Raw genomic sequence first — 27,141 nt, 5'->3', positions numbered from 1 at the left:
GGGTTGTTGTGGAATTTTTCTGGATCTCACTGCTTTCATACTGGCTGTTCTGAATATATACACTCCCCATGGTTTCCTGAAGGAGACTATTTAATTCCAGACCAGCTGTGAGTACTTCACGATGAGCAAACTGAGAGAGACAGAGTCAGTTTATTGCTTCAAAATCTTGAAGACACTGTCCCAAGGCCCGATTCAGGATAGTTTAGTCACCGGCCAGGACCGACAGACATTCAGCTCTTCTGTAGCCTGATAACTCACGCTCGGCTTCGTGGGCAGTTTTAGGACATTCTCCTCTGTCCCTTCTCTGTCGCACTTTAAGTCAGCCACTGTCTAAAAAGGATTCTGCTCTGATGTGCTTTCTCAAATATCACTCATTAAAATGGGTCTAGGAGCATGGCATGGGAGGTTTCTTAGGAATTTTATCCGTGGGATTTTTCAGACGAGAATACTGCAGTGGGTTGCCATTTCCTTCTCTAGAGGATCTTCCGACCCAGGGACCGAACCCGCATCTCCTGCACTGGCAGGTGGGTTCTTTACCACTGAGCCACCGGGGAAGTCCCAGTAGAGGGGTGAGAGGCTGCACTCACCTCCTGCTCTTCTCACCGGAGAGATACCTGTCCAGGTTGCATCCTGAGGGCGGTGTGCCTTTTCTGATCTTCGGGCCAAGGAAGCTCTGGAGTTATCGTTGGTCCTCCCCCTCCCAGGGAACACAAAGTCTAGGATTCATCTCCTCATGTCCAACAACATGGATTTTTTCCTTTTTTGTTTTTTACAGAAGAGGATATGCCCATGGCAAAAGTGAATTCATTTTGAAGATATGTTTCCTATTCAGTGAGAGGGGAAGGAAAAAGGAGACAGGAAAAGAGAGAAAGGAAAAGATAAGAAGAATGGAGATACGGTTCCCCTTCTGCCTAGTAAATTGTGGATTCATTGCCCTTCCCTGGACACAGCTGCAAAGGGGTAGAAATCAATTTTTTTCTATTATTCCAGAGTGAGAAATGAAAACCGATTTGTAAACTGAATTAAACCCAATAATACCATGTCTGTGTACATGCTATTATTATTAAAATTAGCCACAGATACAACTATATAATCCCACAATGTAAGTAGAAATCAACACCTTCCAATTTCAAAGCTTAGTTGAGATATCTTTTTTCCTTTTGAAAGAAACGCTGTGGCTAAATGTCACTAAGAGTCTCTGGTGTGCCAATACATTGACGCCTCAGTAAGGACTCTGGAAGGGAAGAGACTCCAATGCCCCATCTGGGAAGAACGTGCTTCCAAATTTTTTCCTTTGCTGCTTGTGCATCTCAGTCAGTCGATAATGACTGGTTATGAACAAGAACTTTCTAGAAGATGGTTTCTTCCCACATTGCAATCTGTGGTGCTGACTGTGGAATAAATTCTCTGTGTCTGTGTAGGCTAGATCTTGTTCCCAGAAACCCTAATTCATCCACTGGGTACTGAATATTAGGCTGCTGCAGTGAGGGTCCTGAAATTACATTGGCAGTCTGCCCCCTAGTGGGGAAACACAGTACTTCAGATACCTAGGAATAGAAAAGATTTTTTTTCTTCTTCTCTTTCAGAGAGCAAAAGAATTCAAGTTTTCCGGATAGTGCAAGGTGAGGCATTTACCCTCAGAAGACAGCTTCCAGAGCTGAATCAAGCAAGGTTGACAATGATAGGTCTCCAGGTCAGAGTTAAAGACGGGGGGCTACTGTGGTGGGCATCCCCACAGAGCCTGCAGAGACAAAGGTTCTTCCCACATGCTTGGAAATCTCCAAGATCCTCCTTGGGTGATAGCCTTCAGTTCCCCAAACGCTTATTATAAAAACAGGACCTACCCTAAGAGCGAGCAACCAACCAACTAGAAATGTTAAAAACAATGGGCCTTTTGAGGGTAATTTTTTGGCAAATCGTTAAAACAGAGGAACCTTTCAAAAGGGCCATGTTGAATTTTTTAAAAGGTCAAGAACTATGAATTTTATTAAAAAAAAAAAAAGACCAAGTCTTTGTGACGGTTCTTTTTCAGAAGAGAGTCCTTGTGATGGTGGTGATGTTGGTAAGGCAGGTGGTCTGGAGATTCTGCTGTCTGGACTTTGCTTGTATCTTTTAAACACCTTCAGAACTTGTCTTGCTTCAGTTTATCAATATGGTAGCAGAGTTTCAGTGCAGGCCCCAGCTTCAGGCCCAAGTATTTCATGATCATGTCACTCTTCAGCAACAAGAGGGCATTGCCATCAATCTCCTGGTGGAACAGGATGAGAAGAGAGAAAACCCAGAAGGTGGTCAAAGTAATCAAACAGTGGCCACGGCTAGATTGTGGTCAGGAAATAAGGTAAGGGAATATGGATTTACTTAGATGTATATTCTCCTGGTCCCACAGCAGTATCTTGAAAAAACAAATGAAAGCCCACAAATACTACGTGCTCCTCGTGCCACATTCTCCCTGGGGTCATTATCCACTGGTTCTTTCATATTACTGCTCTCTCCTGATAGAAGGAATCTAACCTAATCCCAGCCATATTCCCAATTCCACGCATACGTTGACCTCTTTATCCAATCTAGGGCTGTACGAGCGAGAAAGCTTCAATGGACTGAATGTGTCCTCCCCACCTGCTCCCCAAATTCATATGTTGAAATCCTAACACTCAAGTGATGGTATTTGGAGGTGTGAGTTTGGGAAGTACATAGGCCATGAGGGTGGAGCCCTCTAGAATGGGATTAGTGTCCTCGTGAAATGAGAAGACAGCAGTCCAAAACTGAATGAGGGCTCTCACTGAAAGCCGACCTTGATGGGACCCAACCTCGGACTTCCAGCCTCCAGAACTGAGAAATGAAATGCCGTTGTTCATAAGCCACTCAGTCCGTGGTACTTTGTTACAGCAGCCTGAACTGACTAAGACAAAGTATCATCTCGTGAGACCCTGAAACTAGTGGTTCCCTTTCCATTCCAGGCACCGGCATAAGGCCCTGACTTCCATTCATCATCCTGATTGCTGGTTTCTTTTCTTGGTAAGCCCACCAGCTTTCAGCTGATTATCAAATTGCTAATGACAATCTAAAAGGGATTTCAGGTGCTTTTTGACCCTGTCAATAGTACTAGGTGGCACACAACCAAAAAATGCACCTGCTTCATCGAGGGTTTAGCACAAACACGCACTAAGGGAAAGCCAGTCCTTTGAGATCCTGAAATTGCTCCCATTTGTCTCTGAAAACGGTAACCCATCCAGACTGCACGTTGAATTCAAAAACTTCATAAGGCTGTGTTTCCTCCTTCATCTGTAGTGCTACTTTCAGATCACTAGAGAGAGAGGGTGGAGATTTTAGGTGCTCTGGTGGGAAGAAGAGGCACCTACAGGAGTCACATAATGTCACGTGTTATCAGCCCCTCCCGTTCCTCTAACCAGCCAACCGTTCCGCCTGAGAAGCACCTACTCTGTGTCACTCATACTCCATGTCCTTCGTAGCAAGGCAAAGCTCATCTGTGAGCCCTCCCAGGGGCCTCATTGCCTAATGTTCTCTCTTTACCCACTGCCTAGACTTCTGCTGACTCCTCCCAAGCTGGAAGGAAGCCAGAGTCCTCCCACTCAGATCTGTCTAAACAACATCCCTCTGCGGTCCCTGCTCTCAAGGCCTCACTGTTAGCTGAGGTCAAATATATCCCTAATAAAATATGAGTGTTGGGTTAGACGACAATCCTCTCCAGGTCCGAGTGTATGATTTTTGTGATCTTCATTTCAAATAAAATAAAAGACAAGGAGCAAAAAAAATGGTAACGCTGGTAGACAGAAGAATGCTCCCTCTCCTTCACATGAGATGTCTACATCCTAGTCCCTGAAACCTGTGAATATGGTAGGTTACCTGGCAAAGGGGAATTAAGGCTGCATGTGGAATTAAGCTACTAACCAGCTGCATTTAAAACAGGAAGAGTGTCCTGGATTATCGGGGAGGGAGGGAGACAATACAATCCCAGGGTCCTCAGAAGTGGAGGAAGAAATCAGAATAAAGAACCAAAGAGCTGGCAGCTTGAGAAGGACTCAGCTTGATGTTGTTGGCTCCAAGGATGAGGACGGGAAGGTAGGAGCCAAGAATGAAGGTGGATCTCGATGCTGAAAAGGCAAGGAAATGAATTCTTCCTAAAGCTTCCAGAAAGATGTCAGCCCCACCAACACCATGGTCTTCTCTCAGAGAGACCCCTGTCAGACTTCTACCCACTGAATTGTAAGATAATAAATTTCTGTCGTTTTAAGTTACTGCATTTGTGGTAACTGGTTACAGCAACAGTTGTAACCATGACACAGAAGGCTTGGCAGATAAAATACTAATTATTACCAGCGAGAAAATTTACCATCTTTATGTATTTTAGAATCTCCTAAATAATGATACAAATGCCTGCTAACCAAAGGCCATCTTCAAGCCAGGCATTGTGCATTTTTTCATTTAATCCTCAAAGCAGCTTAAGAATAGGCACTGTTAGCTTGCTGGCACGTTGTAGGTGTGTTACCAATGTTTGCTGAATGCACAGACAAATAGACGGGCGAGGAAACAGGACTCCTGATAAAGACCAACTGAGGGAACAGACGGGACAAACGTGCCTTCAGTACAAGACTAAGTGGCGGTTCTGCTCTGAGAAACCTGTGGCCCCATCTGGCCTCCCCTGAGTGGAGCCCCCAGGGTGTAGTGCAGATGCTCCCCAACCCCACAGCTCCCTGAACCCCACCCCCAAGGCCCACCACGGTGCATACATGCTTCCGGAAGAGCTCCACATGGGGCCCCAGAGCCTGCGGGTCTGCGTCTTTCAGGAACCAGACCACATCCTCCACGGACCAGCTGGAAGGGTTCCTGCTCCTTGGCCGCCGGGCATCCTGCCTGTCCGGAGAAAGGTTTGAGGCTGGAGGGGAGAGCACAGAGAGGGAGGCCGTGAGGCTGCGGGCTTGGGCTCGATGCCCACCTGGTGCCGCCTGCCCCCTTGCCTGGCCCTTGAGTCCAAGGTGGCCTAAGTGATCTCCTGTGACCGAGTGAGGCTAGAAGCGCACCGGACGCGGCTCACAGAGGCAGCCCTGTACCCCCTCATCTATACAGGGGAGAGCACTAGAAGAGGGGTCTCCTCCAGCAGTGGAAATGCTGACCCATGCTAGACTTCAAAGACCCCTCCTGACCACTTGTCTCTGTGGGCCCCAGACCTCCTGTGACCCAGGCCTTGGTGGCCAGAGAATGCTTATTATGATAGGCTCTGGAGTGCTGTGATGCCAAAATGACATCAGGTCCTGTGTGACTCCACTGGCATCACCCTGAGATGACATGGCAGAATGGAGGGCGCATGTCGGTGCTTGTCCTGGGTCTCTACTGCTGTGGTCTTGGAAGCCCTGTCTGTGAGAGGTCTGTATCCTACGCCCACACTGAGCACCTCCCCAGCCCTCAGTTCTGCCGAAGCACTCACTCCAACCTCCCCACTAGATGGGGTTCCTGGACAACAGGAGCCTGGTCCCGTGCCTGGTCCATGCTGGTCAGGGACATGAGTTGCATTGTGGCATAAATGCTTTTCCCCCAGGGCAGATTAAAAGATGCAGGATCAGTGAAGGAGGAAGAGAGTAGGGGGTGTATTTGGGGGTGGTGTTTTGTTTTTTTTTAATGTCCCAAACTAATCCATTCTCTTTCTCTAGAAGCAGCATCTCCTCCTCTTCATGCTTCTGAAACCTCAGTGATCTCTCCTGTCCTTTATCTGCTCCTCAAATTTAATTATTCTGAAGCTCTTAGAAGGGTGCCTCTCACAGGGATCTCCTCTCTTCCATCCCTGCTGATTACAGCATGGGATTCATCCAGCCCAGCATTTCACATGATGTTCTCTGCATATAAGTTAAATAAGCAGGGTGACAATATATAGCCTTGAGGTAGTCGTTTCCCAATTTTGAACCAGTTTGTTGTTACATGTCCGGTTCTAACTGCTGCTTCTTGACCTGCATACAGGTTTCTCAGGAGGCAGGTAAGGTGGTCTGATAGTCCCATCTTTTTAAGAATGCTCCACAGTTTGTTGTGATCCACACAGTCAAAGGCTTTAGTGTAGACAACGAAGCAGATGTTTTTCTGAAATTCTCTCGATTTTTCTATGATCCAATGGATGTTGGCAATTTGATCTCTGGTTCCTCTGCCTTTTCTAAATCCAGCTTGTACATCAGGAAATTCTTGGTTCATGTGCTGTTGAAGCCTAGCTTGAAGGATATTGAGCACGACCTTGCTAGCACGTGAAATGAGTACAATTGTGTGGTAGTTTGAACATTTTTGGCATTACCCTTCTTTGAGATTGGAATGAAAATGACCTTTTCCAGTCCTGTGGCCACTGTTGAGTTTTCCAAATTTGCTGGCATATTGAGCGTGGCACTTTCACGGCATCATATTTTAGGATTTGAAATAATTCAGCTAGAATTCCATCAGCTCCACTAGCTCTGTCGTGACGCTTTCTAAGGCTCCCTTGACTTCGCATTCCGGGATATCTGGCTCCAGGTGAGTGATCACACCATCGTGGTTGTCTGGGTCATGAAGATCTTTTTTGTACAGTTCTCCTGTGTATTCTTGCCACCTCTTCTTAAGCTGTTTATCCTTCCTCCTTTCCAAAGAAGTTCTACTAGCCATCAAAGCCCAGGTAGACCCCTTCACAGGCAGCATTTCCATGTCCTGCCATCTGGAAGTCACCTTCCTCTACTTTTAACCCCCAAATCTTTGTTCTTCTCTTAAAGATGCTCTCCACATTCTGCTTAGTATTACCATTATGCATGTGCTTGCCTGTAACCTCCAGTTATCTTTTAATTCTTGAGGATGATCTTTTTCATCTTCTCCCTAGTCATCCACAGACACCTAATGAGCATCTCTTCTGTACCAGGTCCTGGGCTAAGAGTTTGGTGAAAAATGTAATCCTCCCATTATGTGCGTGCATGCTAAGTCACTTCAGTCGTGTCTGCCTCTTTGCAACCCTGGACGGTAGCCAGCCAAACTCCTCTGTCCACGGGATTCTCCAGGCAAGAATACTAGAGTGGGTGGCCATACCCTCCTCCAGAGGATCTTCCCAATTCAGGGATCGAACCCGTGCCTCTTACGTCTCCTGCATTGGCAGGCAGGTTCGTTACCACTAGTGCCACCTGGGAAGCCCAGAATCGTCTCATTACAGGGTTTATAATCATTGACTCCTCCATGGCTCCAAGCAAATATATTTGTAATATGGGTTCAATGAATGTAAAACAAATCAATACATTTCGCAAAAACAGTATTAGTAATTTACACAAAAGCTTTGTGTGTGTAATCCTTAATCTTATTTTCAGGCTCTGAACAATGAGGCAGCTTCCCTACAGAGTAATTCTAAGTTCGTAGTTGAGAAGACTTCCTTTCCGTTTATGTTCTTTAATCTCAGGGTGCAGCGGTTTTCTGCTGTCTCTTTTTTCCTCCTCTTTTCAATGTGCTTGAGAAGGGCACAGCTCTGCATTGGTGCTGAGAAAAATACATTATCACATTGCTGTGTCTATCCTCAATACAATGGTTTGGTTGAGAATTGGATTTTCTTTGAGATTTTCCCTGCCTTTTCCTTGTTAGACCTGGAAGGGTCCCCTTAGGTGATCTGGCATAAGGTGAGGGGGTGCATTTTGCCAGGAAACTGTTAATGTACCCCGGGGCTATCTGAATGTGGATGCATGCTTATTAGAGATGATTTCATTGCATTTAAGGACATCTGCACTCAACAAGGGGAGGAGGAACCACGGAAATCGCATTTGCCTTTGGAGCCTGCCCCATCGGAGTGTCGGCAGTAATCAGGGTGATAATAGATGCTCTGATTACAAAGGCGGGAAGCCTTCAGTGCCAAGAATGATTTTTAGAGTGATCAGAACAGAGGTCAAATCTAATTTCCCATGTTTGACAGGAAGGAAAACACCAGACCGACTCACCACACCATCCATGGGAGCCTAAGGTCCTCTGAGCAAGGCCAGGGAAAAGCTCTCTCTGTGAGCCACAGCCATGGGGTTGAGCAAGGGGTCTGGCTTGTCTTTAGGGTGAAGCTCTCCAGGCAATGAGTGTGGAGGGAAAGGGGCTCCGCTCCTGGCACCTGGTCCTAGCTGTGGGCATTTTCATGTTTCGTCTCTGAGGGGCCTTAGAGTCACACAAGACAGAGAGGAGCAGGAAGCTGTCACACCTAGAGACCAGCTCAGGATCCAAAGCGAACTAGCTCTAGCAGGGAGAGGGAGCTTTCCAGCCTCTGCCAGGCTCACACAAAGATAATAACCACACAGTCCCTCCAGCTGCTGTCAGACTGTCAGAAAGACACATGGGGCTGGGCTGACATAGCCAGGCTAGGCGGATGTGACTGCACAGTGGTCAGACATGATGGATGTGAAAAAAATCTTGTTCCTAAAAGAACAGAGCGTGCAAAGCACTCGCTGATTGCCTTTGTGAAAGGGGGCCGTTCTCCAGTGTGGAGAACTTGGTGCATGGTCAGGTCTGTTCCCTGGGTGCTGCTGGAGACATGTGCAGAGTGAAACCCAGCTGTGAATGGATGTAGGATGAAGATGGTGGTGGCTCTTTCGAATGCTGAATTCACACCCACCAGGAATGGAAGACTGTGAATCCATCTAAAGTAATTCCGGACACCTTCACAGCCCAGTCTGCCTGCGGCTGCCTATGTATGACTCTGTCTCACACAGGCCCACAAGCACACGCATAATTTCCTTTTGCTCACTCATAATCCAGAAGACACTTTTTAACTCATGATAGAATCTGATGAAAGAAGAGAAGGATCAGTGAGCCAGGAGTCAGAGGCCCCTCCACCCACCACCGTGTGAGTGTCTCTGTGCTCCTCTGCTGGGAAATGAGGAGTTGGGAAGGATCACCAAGGTCTCCTCAAACCACAGCCTGTCCTGGGCAACATGAAGGCACTACATTCTCACACCTCTGAAGCCTTATCAGCGTGTTTGTGTGCAAAGCGCAGTGAATGAGAGCTGGTGGCCAGGTTTCCAACCCCTTCCTGGACCTGATCATCTTATTCTTCATGGGCTTCAGGTTCTTCATCCTGTTTCTCTAGAGTATGGTAAGAATCATGTGATTCTGTGGCTTTGGGCTGGAGCCTGACAACAAGCATCCTGAGGGGAAGCCCATCGACTTCCAAAAGGGGCCCCTCGGTTCTGTTTGTTAACCATCTGTCTCTCTGCAACTGGAGACTGTCCGAGAACAGGGCCCATAACTGTCTTGCTCACAGCTCCACCCTTAGACCTTAGACAAGCATATCGTGCTCCATGAGTAGTAGCCCAGGGTAAGTATTCACGTGATACCTACCTTCTCACACGGTCTCATACCAGTTTCTGATTTCTGCAGGTTTAAACCATTAAGGTTAGCACCATGGGGGAAAATCCATTTCTAGGTCCCTTCCAGTTTTATGACTTGGGTCAAACCCTCTTAAAGAAATATGGTTTCTTAATACCGACTGCTTCCATTTGGGATGCAATTTCAGAGCAATACCAAGCACCTCTTTGGGCAGGGGGAAAACTTAATAGCCCTCCAGAGGGCCTGCGGCAGCACCCAAGCTGGCTGCTAGGTGACAAATGTGTAGGATTTTCTCTCCTATTTTAATCTACTGTCACTCAGTTTAGCATGGTTATCTCTACGGCTTCCACATGTGTTCAGCTGTGTAAGCTCTGTTCAAGCTACACAAATGAAGAACCCCACTCTGCAAATGTGAAGAGGCCCTGGTTACAGAGGGTGGTGTTTGAGTCCTGTCTGCTCCCGTCCTCTCCAGCCTTCCCCTAGAACCTCAGAGGGACCCACTGAGGCCCACTGAACATGTGAAAACCCCAGGCATAGTTTTTGAAAGCCAGATTTGGAGCCAGCTGAAGTCAAATCCTGGCTCAATGCTTGACTGATCTTCACATGCTTTATTTGTAAATCGAATCTAATAATGCCTACAATAATAATATACGCCTGATATAATAATAAGGCTTCCCTGGTGGCTCATTTATAACTCATAAAAGTCATAAATAATGTGTGGAGAGTGTCTGGCCCATAGTAGGTGCTCAATACATAGCTATTTAGGCTATGCCTCAGACAGACCACTTTTCTGGGGCTGCAGAGGATTCGAATTAGAGTGAGAGACCTCATGAAGCCGAGAGCTTGGCTCCTACTGTGAGATGGAAGGGGAAAAGTACGAGAGATGAGGAGACAAAGCACCACAGGAGGAAACAGGCAGAAGGAAGGAACGTTTCTAATCAGCAATGGCTGAAAACTGCCAGTTACCGACCCAATCCACCCGCTAGGTGCACGGGGCATGGAGGCCACAGGGCACAGCAGAGCCACAAAACGGATGATCCTGGGTCTCTGAATTGTGATACACACACCAACTATAAAAACTTCTACTGTAGCTGAGCCACTGTACATTTTGGATTCTGCTTCTTCCTATAGTTTAGCCTACTCTCATACACCATTGTCTTTGCTTGTGGTCAAAGGTTGAAGTCAGTTGCCTTCAAGAACAACAAAAATCCACAAAGGGATTTGTGGAAACATCTAATTTCCCTGTGTTCCCACATTCAAACAGCCACAGTCCCCAGTCCCTCTATACTCGGCGGTCTCAGGGCAAGGGGAGAGGAGGTCAGGTCATGGGGAAGCCAGCCCATGCGTTACATTACCACATCTGTTTCCTTCAAGAGAGGTCCCATTCCTCTTGGGGCTGGAGCCAGGAGGCCGTAGCCCAGGTGCCGAGGGGCCTCCGGGGGACATGGGGCTGGTGCGGGGACCACCGACTGTGGTGGCTGAGCCAGCCCCAAGGTGGCCGTCTCCAGAGTTCTGCCGCTTGCAGTACAGCGAAGAGGAGGTGGGCAGGGAGCTCCTGTGGCTGAAGGTGGGGGAGGAGGGGTCCACGCCGTAGCGGTTCATGCTCGCAGGGTTCGCCAGGCACTCCTCGGCGGTGACTGTTTTTGCTAGGCAAGAAGGCAGAGCAGAGAAGCAGAGATTAGAGAGCAGTCAAGAGGCCACCGGGTGCTGGGTTTTGGAAAATCTTTCCCCAGCAGCACGGGTGCCACTGTGTGTGGGGATGACAGAGGAGAAGGAATGGGCCCCAAGGCGTACACCCCAGTAGCTCAGCTCTCAGCAGAATGACACCTGCCTCTCCAACAAAGCAGACTTTAGTAGGGGTTAGGACATGTGGCCCTTCGTGTTCCAAGGAAAATGGGGTCATCTTGGTTATTAATGAAGTGTAAATAAAATTCAAACAAAGGTCTTTCTCCCTCTGTGGCTCTGCTCCTCCAGGAGTCTCTGCCAGCTTGTTGGAATCTCCTGGCTCCCTCTTCTTTCACCCATAACCACTGCCTTCCTCACCTGGCCCAAGATTCCTGGGAGAGATCAAGCTAGAGTCACAGTGTCCCAGAGTCAGGAGAAGCAACTTTGGCTTGCGTTCTGGTACAGGTGTGGTGGTGCTTCCTCTCCACACTTTCAGTTCCAGTACACAGGAGGGCGCTGACCTTCCACCAAGGTGAACAAACTAGGGACATAAATGATGATGTGGATGGCCCCATGGTCCTCCCCAAACCGTGCAGATAAGAGAGAAAGAGCCCATCCAAAGAACAGAGAGAGAAGAGAACCTGAAGAGTCTGCCAACCTCCTCCTCAGCTCCCTCACCCAAGCAGATCAGGACTTTCTACACTTTTAAAGCTCATTCTTATAGCCTGTTGAACTCTATCTGTGAGCTATACAAATGGTGTGGGGTGTTTTGTTTTGTTTGAAAAGACAAGGCCTAGAGGAATTATAGGGATAGAAAGAGGAAGAAAAATATTCTAGCAATTCCTTTTCTTCTTGACCCTAGACAAGATCATATCTGTCTAACTCCATCAATAACCATCCAAATACCATACAGGACAAAAACAGATATCAGTTCAGTTCAGTTCAGTCACTCAGTCGTGTCCGACTCTTCGCAACCCCATGAATCGCAGCACGCCAGGCCTCCCTGCCCATCACCAACTCCCAGAGTTATGGACATCCCCAAAGTGACTTTAAAAAAGAAAAACTAATGGACCCTCACCCCCAAGGCTGGTGATAAGTAAGCACATCTGGGACCACGAGATCCAGATATCTTCTTCTGTAAACAAGTATGGATTACTCCCACAATATAGGTATTAAAAGATAAAGACTTGATTTAATTAGGGCAACTGGCAGATCTTTGATGCATATGGAGCTTGCCTAGAAAAAAAACCACTGCATATGGAATACAGCTAAAGCAGTGCAGTGCCTAGAGCAAATTTATATCTGTTAATATTTATACTTAAAAAGAAAAATCTTAAATTAATAACCTAATCTTCCTCAATAAAATACTGGGGTAGAGGAGGGCAAACCAAACCTAAAGCAAGTACAAGGAAGAAAATAATAAAGACTGAAGCAGAAATTAATTAAATAGAGGACAAAAAAAATAGGGAAAATCATGAAACCAAAGCCTGGCTCTTTGAAAAGATCAACAAAATTGACAAACTTTTTTAGCTAGATTGGCTAAGAAAAAAAAGAGAGAGGACTCAAATTACTAAACTCAGAAATGAAAGAGATGACATTAACACCAAACTCAAAGAAATAAAATGGATTATTTAAAAATAGTACAATTATTGCCAATAAACTAGGTAAATGGACACACTGACAGAAAGAAATAGACAATCCGAATAGACATAAAGCGAGTAAAGAGATCAAGTAGTAATCAAAAAACAAAGAAATCCCAGACTTATATGGCTTCAGAAATTAACTCTACGAAGCATTTAAAGAAAAATTAAAACCAGTTCTTCACAAAGTCTTCCAAAAATGGAGCGCTATGGACTGAATTGTGTCCCCCTCAAATGTTCATATATTGAAGCTCTAGCCCCACCCCGGGGGAACTATACTTGGAGACAGGGGCCATAATGAGATAACTGAGGTTAATTAAGGTCTTAAGGGTAGGACCTCAAACCAATAGTACTGATTAAAAAGAAAGCACTGACAAGAAAAGGAAGAGGCATGAGGGAGTCTTCCTCTTCATATACACACACAGAGAAGAGGCAACGTGAGGACACAGAGAGAGTGGCTGTCCACTAGCCAGGAAGAGGGGGCCACTCGAAACTAACCCTGATGACAGCTGGATCTCAGACTGCTAGCATCCAGAACTGTGAGAAAATAAAAAGTTAAAGCTACCGAGGATGAGGTTCCTATTAGGGAAGCTGGGCAGACTAATATAAGGAGGGAATATTTTCCAACTCATTCTATGAGAACACCAATACCCTCACACCAAAACTAGACAAAGACATCCCAAGAAAACTAGAGATCAATGCCTTATTAATATGGGTACAAAAATTCTCAACAATATACTAGCAAAACAAATCATAACATACAGAATAACTTATACATCTTGATCAAGTAGGATTTGTTTCAGGGATGCAGGGTTGGTTTAACATCTGAAAATCAAGTAATGCAATACATGACTTCATCCATTAATGTAATACATGATGATGTCCTGCAGATGGTGACTGCAGCCATGAAATTAAAAGATGCTTACTTCTTGGAAGGAAAGTTACGACCAACCTACGCAGCATATTAAAAAGCAGAGACATTACTTTACCAACAAAGGTCTGTCTAGTCAAGGCTATGGTTTTTCCAGTGGTCATGTATGGATGTGAGAGTTGGATTATAAAGAAAGCTGAGTGCAGAAGACTTGATGCTTTTGAACTGTGGTGTTGGAGAAGACTCTTGAGAGTCCCTTGGACTGCAAGGAGATCCAACCAGTCCATGCTAAAGGAGATCAGTCCTGAGTGTTCATTGGAAGGACTGATGTTGAAGCTGAAACTCCAATACTTTGGCCACCTGATGCGCAGAGCTGAGTCATTTGGAAAGACCCTGATGCTGGGAAAGATTGAGGGCAGGAGGAGAAGGGGATGACAGAGGATGAGATCACTGACATGATGGATATGGGTTTGGGTGGACTCTAGGAGTTGGTGATGGACAGGGAGGCCTGGTGTGCTGCGGTTCATGGGGTCGCAAAGAGTTGGACACGACTGAGCGTCTGAACTGAACTGAACTGACGATGTCCATTAATGTAACATACAACGTTGATAGAATGAAAACCAAAGATCATATGATTATCTCAATAGATGCATAAAAAGCATTTGACAAAATCCAACATTTTTTCATAAGAAAAACAACTCAACACACTAGGAATGGAAGGGAACTTCCTCTAACTGAAAAAAAAAGGCATTCCACAAAAAACCCTACACTTAACATTATAGTTAATGGTGAAAGACTGGACACTTTTTCTTCTAAAATCAGGAAGAACACAAAGAGGTCTCTGTTCTTGCTACTTCTATTCGACACTGAATTAGAGGTTCCTACCAGGACAAATAGGTAAGGAAAAGAAAAGGCATCTAATTTGGAAAGGAAAAGTTAAATCTGTTTATGTGGAAAATTCTAAGGAATCCAATAAAACACTATTGAAATTAAGAGATAAATTCAGCAAAGTTATAGGATACAAAATATGTAAATATCAATGGTACTTTAAGCTACGGTTTTTCCAGTAGTCATGTATGCATGTGAGAGATGGACCATAAAGAAGGCTGAGCACTGAAGAATTGATGCTTTTGAATTGTGGTGCTGGAGAAGACTCTCGAGAATCCCTTTTACTGCAAGGAGATCCAACTAGATCCTAAAGGAAATCAACCCTAAATATTCATTGGAAGGACTGATGCTGAAATTCCACTACTTTGGGCACCGGATGTGAAGAGCTGACTCATTAGAAAAGACTCTGATGCTGGGAAAGATTGAAGGCAAAAGGAGTAGGGGGGTGGCAGAAGATGAGATACTTAGATAGCATCACTGTCAATGGACATGAATTTGAGGAAACTCCAGAAAACAGTGGAGGGTAAACGAGCCTGGCATGGTGCAGCCCATGGGGTTGCAAAGAGTCAGACACAACAGCACACACACAGAGAGAAAACTGGGACCCTCACACACTGCTGGTGGGAATGTGAAATTGTACAACATCTTTGGAAACATCCTGGCTCTTTCTCAAATGGTTAAAAATAAGTTCACCATATGACCCAGCAATTCTACTCCTAGGTATATATATTTCCAAGAAAAATGAAATTTCCACACAAAAACTTACACATGAATGTTTTCAGAAGCACTATTCATAAGAGCCAAAATGTGGAAACAACCCAAATAACTATCAACTGATGAATAGATAAACAGAACATGGCATATCCATACAGCGGAATATTATTCAGGCATAAAAGGGATGAAGCATTGATTCATGCTTTGAACTATTATGCTAAGTAAAGAAACCAGGCCACAGAATATCACATATTAAATGATTTCATTTGTATGAATTGTCCAGGATGGGCAAATCTATAGAAACACAAAAGTAGATCAGTGGTTGCTGAGGACCTGGGGACTGGGGACACTGGGGGTCCTAGCGCCGCCTGCGCTCTGTGCGCCATCACAGTCGCCAGCAGCGGCCAAGAGTGCCAGGCTGCGACGGCGCAGGAGCTGCTGAGAGGAGCTACCCCACGTCTGAGGTCAGAGGCGGCAGCGGAAGGAGCTACCCCACGTCCAACTAGCGGTGCCTGTGCCGGCGCAGGAGGACCTAGAGGAGATATTCCACGTTCAAGGTCAGGAGGGGTGGTGGTGAGGAGATACCCCTCGTCCAAGGTAAGAAGCAGCAGCGGCGCTTTGCTGGAGCAGCCGTGAAGAGATATCCCATGTCCAAGGTAAGAGACACCCAGGTAAGATGGTAGGTGTTGCAAGAGAGCATCAGAGGGCAGACACACTAAAACCATACTCACAGAAAACTAGTCAATCTAATCACACTAGGACCACAACCTTGTCTAACTCAGTGAAACTAAGCCATGCCCATGGGGCCACCCAAAACGGGCTGGTCATGGTGGAGAGGTCTGGCAGAATGTAGTCCACTGGAGAAGGGAATGGCAAACCACTTCAGTATTCTTGCCTTGAGAACCCCACGAACAGTATGAAAAGGCAAAATGATAGGATACTGCAAGAGGAACTCCCCAGGTCGGCAGGTGCCCAATATACTACTAGAGATCAGTGGAGAAATAACTCCAGAAAGAATGAAGGGATAGAGCCAAAGCAAAAACAATACCCAGTTGTGGATGTGACTAGTGACAGAAGCAAGGTCTGATGCTGTAAAGAGCAATATTGCACAGGAACCTGGAATGTCAGTTTCATGAATCAAGGCAAATTGGAAGTGGTCAAACAGGAGATGGCAAGAGTGAATGTCGACATTCTAGGAATCAGAGAACTAAAATGGGCTGGAATGGGTGAATTTAACTCAGATGACTATTATATCGATTACTGCAGGCAGGAATCCCTCAGAAGAAATGGAGTAGCCATCATAGTCAACAAAAGAGTCTGAAATGCAGTATTTGGATGCAGTCTCAAAAACAACAGAATGATCTCTGTTGGTTTCCAAGGCAAACCATTCAATATCACAGTAATCCAAGTCTATGCCCCAACCAGTAACACTGAAAAAGCTGAAGTTGAACGGTTCTATGAAGACCTATAAGACCTTTTAGAACTAACACCCCAAAAAGATATCCTTTTCATTATAGAGGACTGGAATGCAAAAGTAGGTAGTCAAGAAACACCTGGAGTAACAGGTAAATTTGGCCTTGGAATATGGAATGAACCAGGGCAAAGACTAATAGAGTTTTGCCAAGAAAGTGCTCTGGTCATAGCAAACACCCTCTTCCAACAACACAAGAGAAGTCTCTACACAGGGACATCACCAGATGGTCAACACCGAAATCAGATTGATTATATTTTTTGCAGCCAAAGATGGAGAAGCTCTATACAGCCAACAAAAACAAGACCAGGAGCTGACTGTGGCTCAGATCATGAACTCCTTATTGCCAAATTCAGACTTAAATTGAAGAAAGTGGGGAAAACCACTAGACAATTCAGGTATGGCCTAAATCAAATCCCTTATGATTATACAGTGGAAGTGAGAAATAGATTTAAGGGCCTAGATCTCTTAGATAGACAGTGCCTGATGAATTATGGACAGAGGTTTGTGACATTGTATAGGAGAAAGGGATCAAGACCATCCCCATGGAAAAGAAATGGAAAACAGCAAAATGGCTGTCTGAGGAGACCTTACAAATAGCTGTGAAAAGAAGAGAGGCGAAAAGCAAAGGAGAAAAGGAAAGATATAAGCATCTGAATGCAGAGTTCCAAAGAATAGCAAGAAGAGATAAGAAAGCCTTCCTCAGCAATCAGTGCAAAGAAATAGAGGAAAACAACAGAATGGGAAAGACTAGAGATCTCTTCAAGAAAATTAGAGGATACCAACGGAACATTTCCTGCAAAGATGGGCTCAATAAAGGACAGAAATGGTATGGACCTAACAGAAGCAGAAGATATTAAGAGGTGGCAAGAATACACAGGAGAACTGTACAAAAAAGATCTTCACGACCAAGATAATCACGATGGTGTGATCACTCACCTAGAGCCAGACATCTTGGAATGTGAAGTCAAGTGGGCCTTAGAAAGCATCACTACAAACAAAGCTAGTGGAGGTGATGGATTCCCAGTTGAGCTATTTCAAATCCTGAAAGATGATGCTGTTAAAGTGATGCACTCAATATGCCAGCAAATGTGGAAAACTCAGCAGTGGCCACAGGACTGGAAAAGGTCAGTTTTCATTCCAATCCCAAAGAAAGGCAATGCCAAAGAATGCTCAAACTACCGCACAATTGCACTCATCTCACACGCTAGAAAAGTAATGCTCAAAATTTTCCAAGCTAGGCTTCAGCAATGCATGAACCGTGAACTTCCAGATGTTCAAGCTGGCTTTAAAAAAGACAGAGGAACCAGAGATCAAACTGTCAACATCCACTGGATCATTGAAAAAGCAAGAGAGTTCCAGAAAAACATCTATTTCTGCTTTATTGACTATGCCAAAGCCTTTGACTGTGTGGATCACAATAAACTGTGGAAAATTCTTCAAGAGATGGGAATACCAGACCACCTGACCTGCCTCTTGAGAAACCTGTATGTAGGTCAGCATATAGAAGCAACAGTTAGAACTGGACATGGAACAACAGACTGGTTCCAAATAGGAAAAGGAGTACGTCAAGGCTGTATATCGTCACCCTGCTTATTTAACTTCTATGCAGAGTACATCATGAGAAACACTGGGCTGGAAGAAGCATAAGCTGGAATCAAGATTGCCAGGAGAAATATCAATAACCTCAGATAGGCAGATGACACCACCCTTATGACAGAAAGTGAAGAGGAACTAAAAAGCCTCTTGATGAAAGTGAAAGAGGAGAGTGAAAAAGTTGGCCTAAAGCTCAACATTCAGAAAACGAAGATCATGGCATCTGGTCCCATCACTTCATGGGAAATAGATGGGGAAACAGTGTAAACAGTGTCAGACTTTATTTTGGGGGGCTCCAAAATCACTGCAGATGGTGATTGCAGCCATGAAATTAAAAGACGCTTACTCCTTGGAAGAAAAGTTATGACCAACCTAGATAGCATATTCAAAAGCAGAGACATTACTTTGCCAACAAAAGTCTGTCTAGTCAAGGCTATGGTTTTTCCAGTGGTCATGTATGGATGTGAGAGTTGGACTGTGAAGAAAGCTGAGCGCCGAAGAATTGATGCTTTTGAACTGTGGTGTTGGAGAAGACTCTTGAGAGTCCCTTGGACTGCAAGGAGATCCACCCAGTCCATTCTGAAGGAGATCAACCCTGGGATTTCTTTGGAAGGAATGATGCTAAAGCTGAAACTCCAATACTTTGGCCACCTCATGCGAAGAGCTGACTCATTGGAAAAGACTCTGATGCTGGGAGGGATTCGGGGCAGGAGGAGAAGGGGATGACAGAGGATGAGATGGCTGGATGGCATCACTGACTCGATGGATGTGAGTCTGAGTGAACTCCAGGAGTTGGTGATGGACAGGGAGGCCTGGCATGCTGCAATTCATGGGGTCACAAAGAGTCAGACACAATTGAGTGACTGAACTGAACTGAACTAACTGGGGGTCCTAGCTAAGGGGTGTGTTGTGTTTGAGGTGTGAAAACGTTCTACAACTGACTGAGGCGAGAGCTGCACAAATCTGTGACTATACTAAAGCTGTTGAATTTAAATGGATGAATTGTATGAAATATGAATTATATCTCAATAAAGCTGTTTTTAAAAAACATCACAGAGGCCCCAGTGTTTGGCTGTGAACAGATTCCTGAGAGTCTGTGCAGTCCAGTCTGACAATGCCTTGGCCACTAGGACATGGACATGAGAAGCAAAGGGGAGGCCTGCGTGCCCCGTGCTCATCTTTTGTGGCTAACACACTGCTGCAAGAGGTCTGCAGGAACCTGGAACCCTGCACCTCTGCCTGGATAGCCTCCATTTCATCATCCCTCCTGGTCAGAAGACAGTGGGAAGGAGCTGGCTATGAAGCTATGTACTAGGCTGCTTCTTGAGTGGAGTGCTGAAGAGGAAGACAAACATTTTTGAGAATCTACTAATATGGCCAGCACATTCCTAGCCAGTCAGCAGCAAGGCTGCCATTCCATTCCCTTTATCGAAAAGTATTCCTAGTCTGGGATACTAATCCTTTCTGTGTCCCCAGTGGCAGGTGCTTTGATGTATGTGAGGAAGCTACTCATAGTGTCTGGCATGATGCTTGGCATACAGAAGGTGGTCAATAAATATTTATTAAGTAGACATTTGGGCACTAAGGCTGCTATTACAGAGAAGATGCATTAAAATTCATATTATTTAGAACTAAATATGAATGCTTCATGTGGATGCCTGACAAACAATGAAAAACTCTAAAACATTTATTCTGTTTATTAAATATTTCAAATCCAAATTAAATATGCCTATGGAAGTCTGACAATCTACAGTAGTGAATGCAGATAATTCACCAATCTGCAGTATGGCTGAAAAATACAGATGCAGATGGAATATTGTTCTCCTATGACAACGTGTAGAGATGTGGAACAAGGGAATGTGGACTGTATTGGTTTAAAAACTGCTGACAACCATGGGTGAGATTGAAGGTAATAAAAGTCAGCTTCTGGGCTATGATCCAAGTGAATTCATCATGAAGTAAAACTGACTTGAGAGAGCATCAGACAACAGCCCTCTACCAGGCAAAGGCTGTGCCAGTGACTCCGAAGGCGGTCAGGTGGACAGTCGTGGAGACGGATCACTAAGCCGCGGCCACGGTCCCGCACAGCCTGAAGCTCCCAGGAGGCCCAGGAGCGAGCAGCATGCTCAGGTCACACACCAGGGTGCCGTTCCGAATTGAGGAGATGCACCTGCTCCAACCCAACTAAAACAGCCTTTTCCTCACCTTTGCAAATAGGGGTGCTGACACATCACACCTGAGGGTAAAACTAACTGATCCAGTGAAGGCCATCTTTCAACCACAGGACTATAAAGAACCCTCACTGAGCACCCTGCCCAACATTTCCTCAAGTGTTAAAATGTGTCCCACTGACCCAGCAGGGGCTGATTCTTGGTGGTACTTAGGTGTATTCGTTTCGGAAGGCTGCAGATATGACCACAAATCTGGTGACTTCAAACAACAGAAATCTATTGTCTCCTAGTTCTGGAGGCTACAAGTCTGAAATCAAGGTGTTGGCAGGGTCATGCTCTCCGAAGGCTCTAGAAGAAGATCCTTGTTTGCCTCTACCTGCTTCTGGTGATAGCCAATGACCCATGGTGTTCCCTGGCTGCAGACACAGCACTCCAACCGCGGCCTCTGTTGTCACATGGCATTTTCCCTGTGTGTCTGAATCTGTGCCAAAATTTCTTATAAGGACACCAGTCATTAGATTGGCACCCATAATCCAGTGTGACCTCATCACAACTTGATGACTGCAAAGACCCTATTTTCAAAGAAAGTCCCTTTCACAAGCATCTGCAGTTAGGACTTGAACGTGTTTCTCTTTGGAAGACACAAAAACTGGTGAACGTTATCTTTTTATGGCCATGTATTCTAGTGCACAGCAATAAAATATAATTAACCCATCAAACTGTGCTTCCACTGATAAGATATCACTGCTTGAGATGACTAAAGGCTAAGGCTAAAAGAAATGAATCCATTTAAAGGAATATCTTGAGTAAATACTTCTATAGGTTTCCTCAAACAAAGCAAAAATTACGAAGGTGGTAAATTAACGGAGGAACACCTGGAGCTCACTCCAAATTCTCTCTTCAGGCAGGGGTGGTGTTTGGAGAGGAAAATAAAGTAAATAGCTGAGTCTCTTATTTAAAAGCTTCCCCAAAGAGATTTTACAGTCTGCTCACAGGTCATTATGCCACAAATCTCACTGCCTAAAACTTCTTCCTTATATCTAACCCCAGTTCCTATTGCTTCAGTTAAAAAGATGACTTCTGGATACATACAGTTTATACTCTTAAAACCATTAAGCCATGCAACATACAGGGAAGATGAGTTACAGGTAAGCAGAACTTCTAGTAGTTTAAGAATTTAATGAAGTGTGGCTCATGAATTGTTTGTTACAAAATGCCTATTTGAAAAAGAAGGACCAAACCTATCCTTGGAGACAGAACTATACTTTTCAAGCAGTTTTGTGGATGACTGGGGAGTGAACACCAGATGGGGCCAGCAGACCTGGGATTGTCTGGCGAGAGTGCCTTATGAAGACCCGGCTCCCGCACGCAGACTCACGGCAAACCAGAGGGCTGACAGATCAACACATTCCTGGTCCTTTTTTCCCAGATGAGATGAGAGAGAAAATTCCTTCTCATCTGAAATGAGTTGTCTTGTCACCCTGGCAGCTCTCATTAAACAGGAGGCAACAACCCAGCCTCTAGTTAAAGCTGTTTCATCGCTGTGGACACCAGCACAGTAGGGTGAACAAGAGGCACTTGATGTACTTCTCTTCTATAAACCGTGCCTGTATCCAAGACACTAAGGATGCCACTTGTAAATCATTAAGTCTCTCCTCCCAGAAAGGGACTGATCTGCTTTTGTACGATCACAAGAGTGTGCTTAAATAGAAAGGCACAGGCACAAATGGCTCTCACAGAAGCCTGCCACATTTTCAGGATTTGGTGTCTTGGAAACTTTCAAAAGAGGCTGGTGTGCCTTTTTCACCGAGGCTAATCTGTGGACTACAGTTTCCCCCAGCTGCTACATATAAAGTCTGCATATTAGGCCAGAGAATACTCTGCGTGCTGTGTGTGTGTGCAGTCGCTCAGTTGTGTCCGACTCTTTGTGACCCCATAGACTGTAGCCCTGAGACCAAACTATGGTGGAGGTAAAGAAGATGAGAAAGACTTCTGCTTTATTGACTACACCAAAGCCTTTGACTGTGTGGATCACAACAAACTGTGGAAAATTCTTAAGGAGATGGGAATACCAGACCACCTGACCTGCCTCCTGCTAAAACTGTATGCAGGACAAGAAGCAACAGTTAGAACTGGACATGGAACAACAGACTGGTTCCAAATCAGAAAAGGAGTACGTCAAGGCTATATATTGTCACCCTGCTTATTTAACTTCCATGCAGAGTACATAATGCAAAACGCCAGGCTGGATGAAGCACAAGCTGGAATCAAGATTGCCGGGAGAAATATCAATAATCTCAGATACGCAGATGACAACACCCTTATGGCAGAAAGTGAAGAAGAACTAAAGAGCTCTTGATGAAAGTGAAAGAGGAGAGTAAAAAGTTGGCTTAAAACTCAACATTCAGAAAACGAAGATCATGGCATCTGGTCCCATCACTTCATGGGAAATAGATGGGGAAACAGTGGAAACAGTGACAGATTTTATTTTGGGGGGCTCCAAAATCACTGCAGATGGTGACCATGAAGTTAAAAGACGCTTGCTCCTTGGAAGAAAAGCTATGACCAACCTAGACAGCCTATTAAAAAGCAGAGACATTACTTTGCCAACAAAGGTCCATCTAGTCAAAGCTATGGTTTTTCCAGTAGTCATGTATGGATGTGACAGTTGGACTATAAAGAGAGCTGAGTGTCGAAGAATTGATGCTTTTGAAATGTGGTGTTGGAGAAGACTCTTGAGAATCCCTTGGACTGCAAGGAGATCAAACCAGTCAATCCTAAAGGAAATCAGTCCTGAATATTCATTGGATGGACGGATTGCCGAAACTGAAGCTCCAATACTTTGGCCACCTGATGTGAAGAACTAACTTATTGGAAAAGACCCTGATGCTGGCAAAGATTGAAGGCAGGAGGAGAAGGGGATGACAGAGGATGAGATGGTTGGACGGCATCACCAACTCGATGGACATGAGTTTGAGCAAGTTCTGGGAATAGGTGATGGACAGGGAAGCCTGGTGTCCGTGGGGTTGCCAAGAGTTGGATGTGACTGAGCAACTGAACTGAACTGAGACTGTAGCCCGCCAGGCTACTCTGTCCATGGAATTCTCCAGGCAAGAATACTGGAGTGGGTTGCCATTTCCTCCTCCAGGGGATATTCCCGACCTAGGGATTAAACCCAGGTCTTCTGCACTGGCAGGCAGATTCTTTACCACTGAATCACCTGGGAAGCCGAAAGAATACTCCAGAAGAGTTCAAATCTGCTCAGCCTCAAAGGATACCCCTTTGCTCCTGAATCTGCACCAAGTCTAAGCCTCCTCGTTCAGGAAACACAGCTCTAGGGTCTGAGGAGTGTGGACTCCTCCTTCTGCCTGCGCCCCTGCAGAGGCCGGGGCGGGGTTTGGTGGGGGCGGGGGGGCGGGGGTGGGCGGGGGTGGGAATGCCTCTGGATCCTCAGCTTCCAAAACACCCAGCACAGCCCAGCCTGCTGCATTTCCAGGTCAACTGAGTGCCTGGAATGTGGAGAACCTCTGAGGAGAAGCAAGAAGAGGCAGAGGGACAGGAGGGACAAAGCCAAGAGCCAGGAGAGAAAGTCCGAGAGCAGCGGGAGTGGCCAGGGAGTTCTTTTGGGGGGTGTTGACCCATTTTCATGTAGGACACAAGACCCAACAGCTCACAGTTAAATGAGCTTGGACTATTTAATTTATTTAAAGAATTTTAATGGCACTTAACTTGGATTCTCTAACCAAAGCCTTGAAAAGTGGCAAGACCACGATCTGCAAAATTATTCTCAAATAGGATCTCTACATGCAATAACAACCCTACACCCCAGTCTCAGACCCTGTTCTTCCCAGCACTAAACAGCTCTCTCTCTCCCCACCCCCTCTCTATGTCTCTCTCTCTCTCTCTCTCTCTCACACACACACACACACACACATACACACACACTCACCCTCCATTCCCCATCTTATTTCCCCACATCAGTCACAACTTTCCAGCTGAAGGAACAGCTGCACAGAGTGAACCCTTTCTTCAGTCATCTCTGCTCCTGGCAGATTGATTGCCAGCAGGTCTGCCCTGCCCAGCCGGCCACACAACTCTGCCCAGGCTGGCAGGAAAGTCAGACCACAGGATTGTCCAGAGGGCTCCGTGTGTGCAGCCTTGGCTCTGCTGCATAACGAGATGGCAGCACCACGGATCCCTAGCCCTGAACCCCAGATTAGAAGAGGAAGTGATACAGTCAACCTGATTACACCGCCTCTTGAATCTGTGTGGTAACTATTCCCCTCTGCCTAATCAGGTGCCACCACCTAAGAAGCACAGCCAGTAAGCTCTGAAAAGCAGGGGAAGAGACCTGCAAAAAGAGAAACAGAAAGAGGTGGGGAGGAGGGCCAGGAAACAACCGCAGGTCCCAGTAGAGCTGCCCTCCCCGGCTCAGAGCCCGACACCTGGGTTCCTACCTTGAGTGGCTGCGTCTCCGCCCCCAGGTGCCTTAGGCGCGCTCCTCTCCAGCACCGCAGGTGCCCAGCACGTGCTCGGTGCTGTGGGACCTAGGGGGTACCTCTGAGGGACTGCCTGGTGTCAGATACCCCCAGCTTTCCCCTCTGCCTTCTTGCCGCCTTTCGCTGAGGTTCTCGCGGAGGTCTGCAGGTTTCCTTCTCTCCGGCTTGGTCCCGCCCCTTGTTCTTGCTCAGATAAGCTCGTCGTGTTTTCCCTCAGGGCCCTCTGCAGCCTCTTGTCCCAGCCTTCCTGGTTCAAAGGGCACTGGGCCTCACCACCTATGAGGCTTAGCCTTTCATTCCCTCAATTACATTTTCCATTAACTTGGTCTCTGGCCAGTATAGATCTTCCCTTCAAGCTTGTCTCTAAGTTCAGATCACTCAGCCCTCAGAATCACCCTTATGACTCCCCTTGGGTCCATTCAAGTACATTTATACTTTTCCTCCCTAATGAGAGGTACAGAAACCAACCGTAATTTTCATGCCTGGCACCTGAACTTCTTTAGTCCTTTCGAATGTTGCTGGTTTGCCTGAGACTTTGTTCTTTATGATTTAAGATCTCCTCTCACGGAAATTTTGCCCAAAGGCAATTTTGCCCAACGTGGGCTGCTTTAGAACAGTGAATGCCCTTTCAGCCTCCAGAGGAGAACAGGTTCCCTCTCTGTAGTCTTTTCTTTGCAGCTTTGCCAAAGCCTCTACCTGGAGGCTTCTGGGAATTCCCAGGAGGAGGTGGAGGGTGAGAGTGGGGGGCCTTTTGCTGTCAAGCTCTGTTTCTTCAACAATTTTTGGGTCTTTCATAGGAAACTGGGGAAACTTAGAGTGACCCTTACTCAGGAAAATGCTGGAGTCCCTGGAATAGAGGACACCATACAAATTCTAGTTCCAAATGGACATCCTGACTTTCAGGAAGGCATTCCAGTATTTTTCAAGTGGGTGAAGTAGGCTGCCATGTTGTGAGCATCTCTGTGGACGGGCCTACGTGGCAAGGAATCAATGGCTCGTGGGAAGCGGAATCCTGCCCACAACCATATGAATGAGCTGGGGAGTGGGTCCTTCCTTAGCCAAGCTCTGAGGTGCTTGCCACCTTGTGAGAGAGCCACAGCTGGGGAACACAGTCAAGCTGCACCTGAATTCCAGATCACAGAAACTGTAAGATGATACATGTTGTTTTAAGCCACTAAATTTTAGGGTAATTTGTCACATAGCAATATATAAATATTACAGGTGGGGAAGGAATAATACATTCCTCTTGACTCTGCATATCTAGGTTGGAAGTTACAATTATTAATTCAATAACAGTTAGGGTATATATGCTATAGAATATCTAATTCTCTGTCAGGAAGTTTATGGGATTCTTTTTTTCTTTTTTTTTTTTTCAGTAATCAAAGGGTTTGCTACTTATGTCTGAGACCCAGAAATGACCCACTAGTAGCAGAAAGTCTGTGGAGTTTATCTTAGATGCCTGCTGGTTTCCAAAGTTGCTTCAGTTCCTCTTGACAAGGTTTACCATTTTATTCCTAGTTCTGATACATGGTCAGGACATACTGGTGTGGATAACCTGCAGCTATTACCTTAGAACATACCACGGAGGCTCAGGGTACTGGTCCAGAGGAGCAGCCCAAAAGATAGTCTCCAGTTACAGCTCCTGTGGGCCCTGGAGATTTGGGGATGGCCACATCTCATATACTCTTCCATCACAGGCAGGAGCCTCTTTGGACAGGCCTGCCAGAGACACAGAAGGCCTTCTGCAGCTGACCCAGATGTCCCCAGCATGATCTCTAGTTCTAGAGTGGCTCATGGGGGACTAATGGGTAGGGTGTCACCTGAAGGACAGTTAGCTTCATGGAACAAAGGAAAAGATTTCCAGTAGATTTCATTATTTGAAAAGAGGCATGGGGTTGGGGTAGGGGTATCTTTTAGAGAATTCCTGAGGCCAGCCTTGTGGGAAGAAAGAATCTACACCACCTCTCTTTTGACAGCCTCTTTTCTCCTCCTTACTCCCTCTTGGAAGGAGCTCTCCCAAACAGGAGAACGCCTACTAGGGATTTACAACCATCGTCATTCTGCTCCTCAAGTCTTGGGTGTCTTTAATCCACAACATGACTTCATTTGTGACCTTGAAAGAGGAGCATTATCTTCATTTCTTTTTGTTTCATTTTAACATTAAAATCGGAGAAGGCACTCCAGTACTCTTGCCTGGAAAATCCCATGGGTGGAGGAGCCTGGTAGGCTGCAGTCCATGGGGTCGCGACTTTACTTTCACGCATTGGAGAAGGAAATGGCAACCCACTCCAGTGTTCTTGCCTGGAGAATCCCAGGGATGGGA

The 27,141-nt window shown here is 45.8% G+C and overlaps 1 protein-coding gene across 1 annotated transcript in view; it reads right to left on the bottom strand.

Annotated features, from left to right (window-relative positions):
- Positions 1–2,122: 2,122 nt before the first annotated feature.
- The window catches only part of SCML4 (Scm polycomb group protein like 4), a 42,037-nt gene continuing 17,018 nt past the window's right edge, over positions 2,123–27,141 (bottom strand). The window contains exons 4-6 of the mRNA XM_068985481.1: positions 10,659–10,949; positions 4,749–4,894; positions 2,123–2,248 (exon numbers count right to left, since the gene is read on the bottom strand). Coding sequence (XP_068841582.1) covers positions 2,123–2,248; positions 4,749–4,894; positions 10,659–10,949 — 563 coding nt within the window. The remainder of the gene's footprint in view (positions 2,249–4,748; positions 4,895–10,658; positions 10,950–27,141) is intronic.

This window comes from Capricornis sumatraensis, chromosome 13 (assembly GCF_032405125.1).
Source record: "Capricornis sumatraensis isolate serow.1 chromosome 13, serow.2, whole genome shotgun sequence".
NCBI classification, from domain to species: domain Eukaryota; kingdom Metazoa; phylum Chordata; class Mammalia; order Artiodactyla; family Bovidae; genus Capricornis; species Capricornis sumatraensis.
Note: the sequence above shows the minus strand (reverse complement) of the source record. Positions and strands in the feature narration are given on the sequence as shown.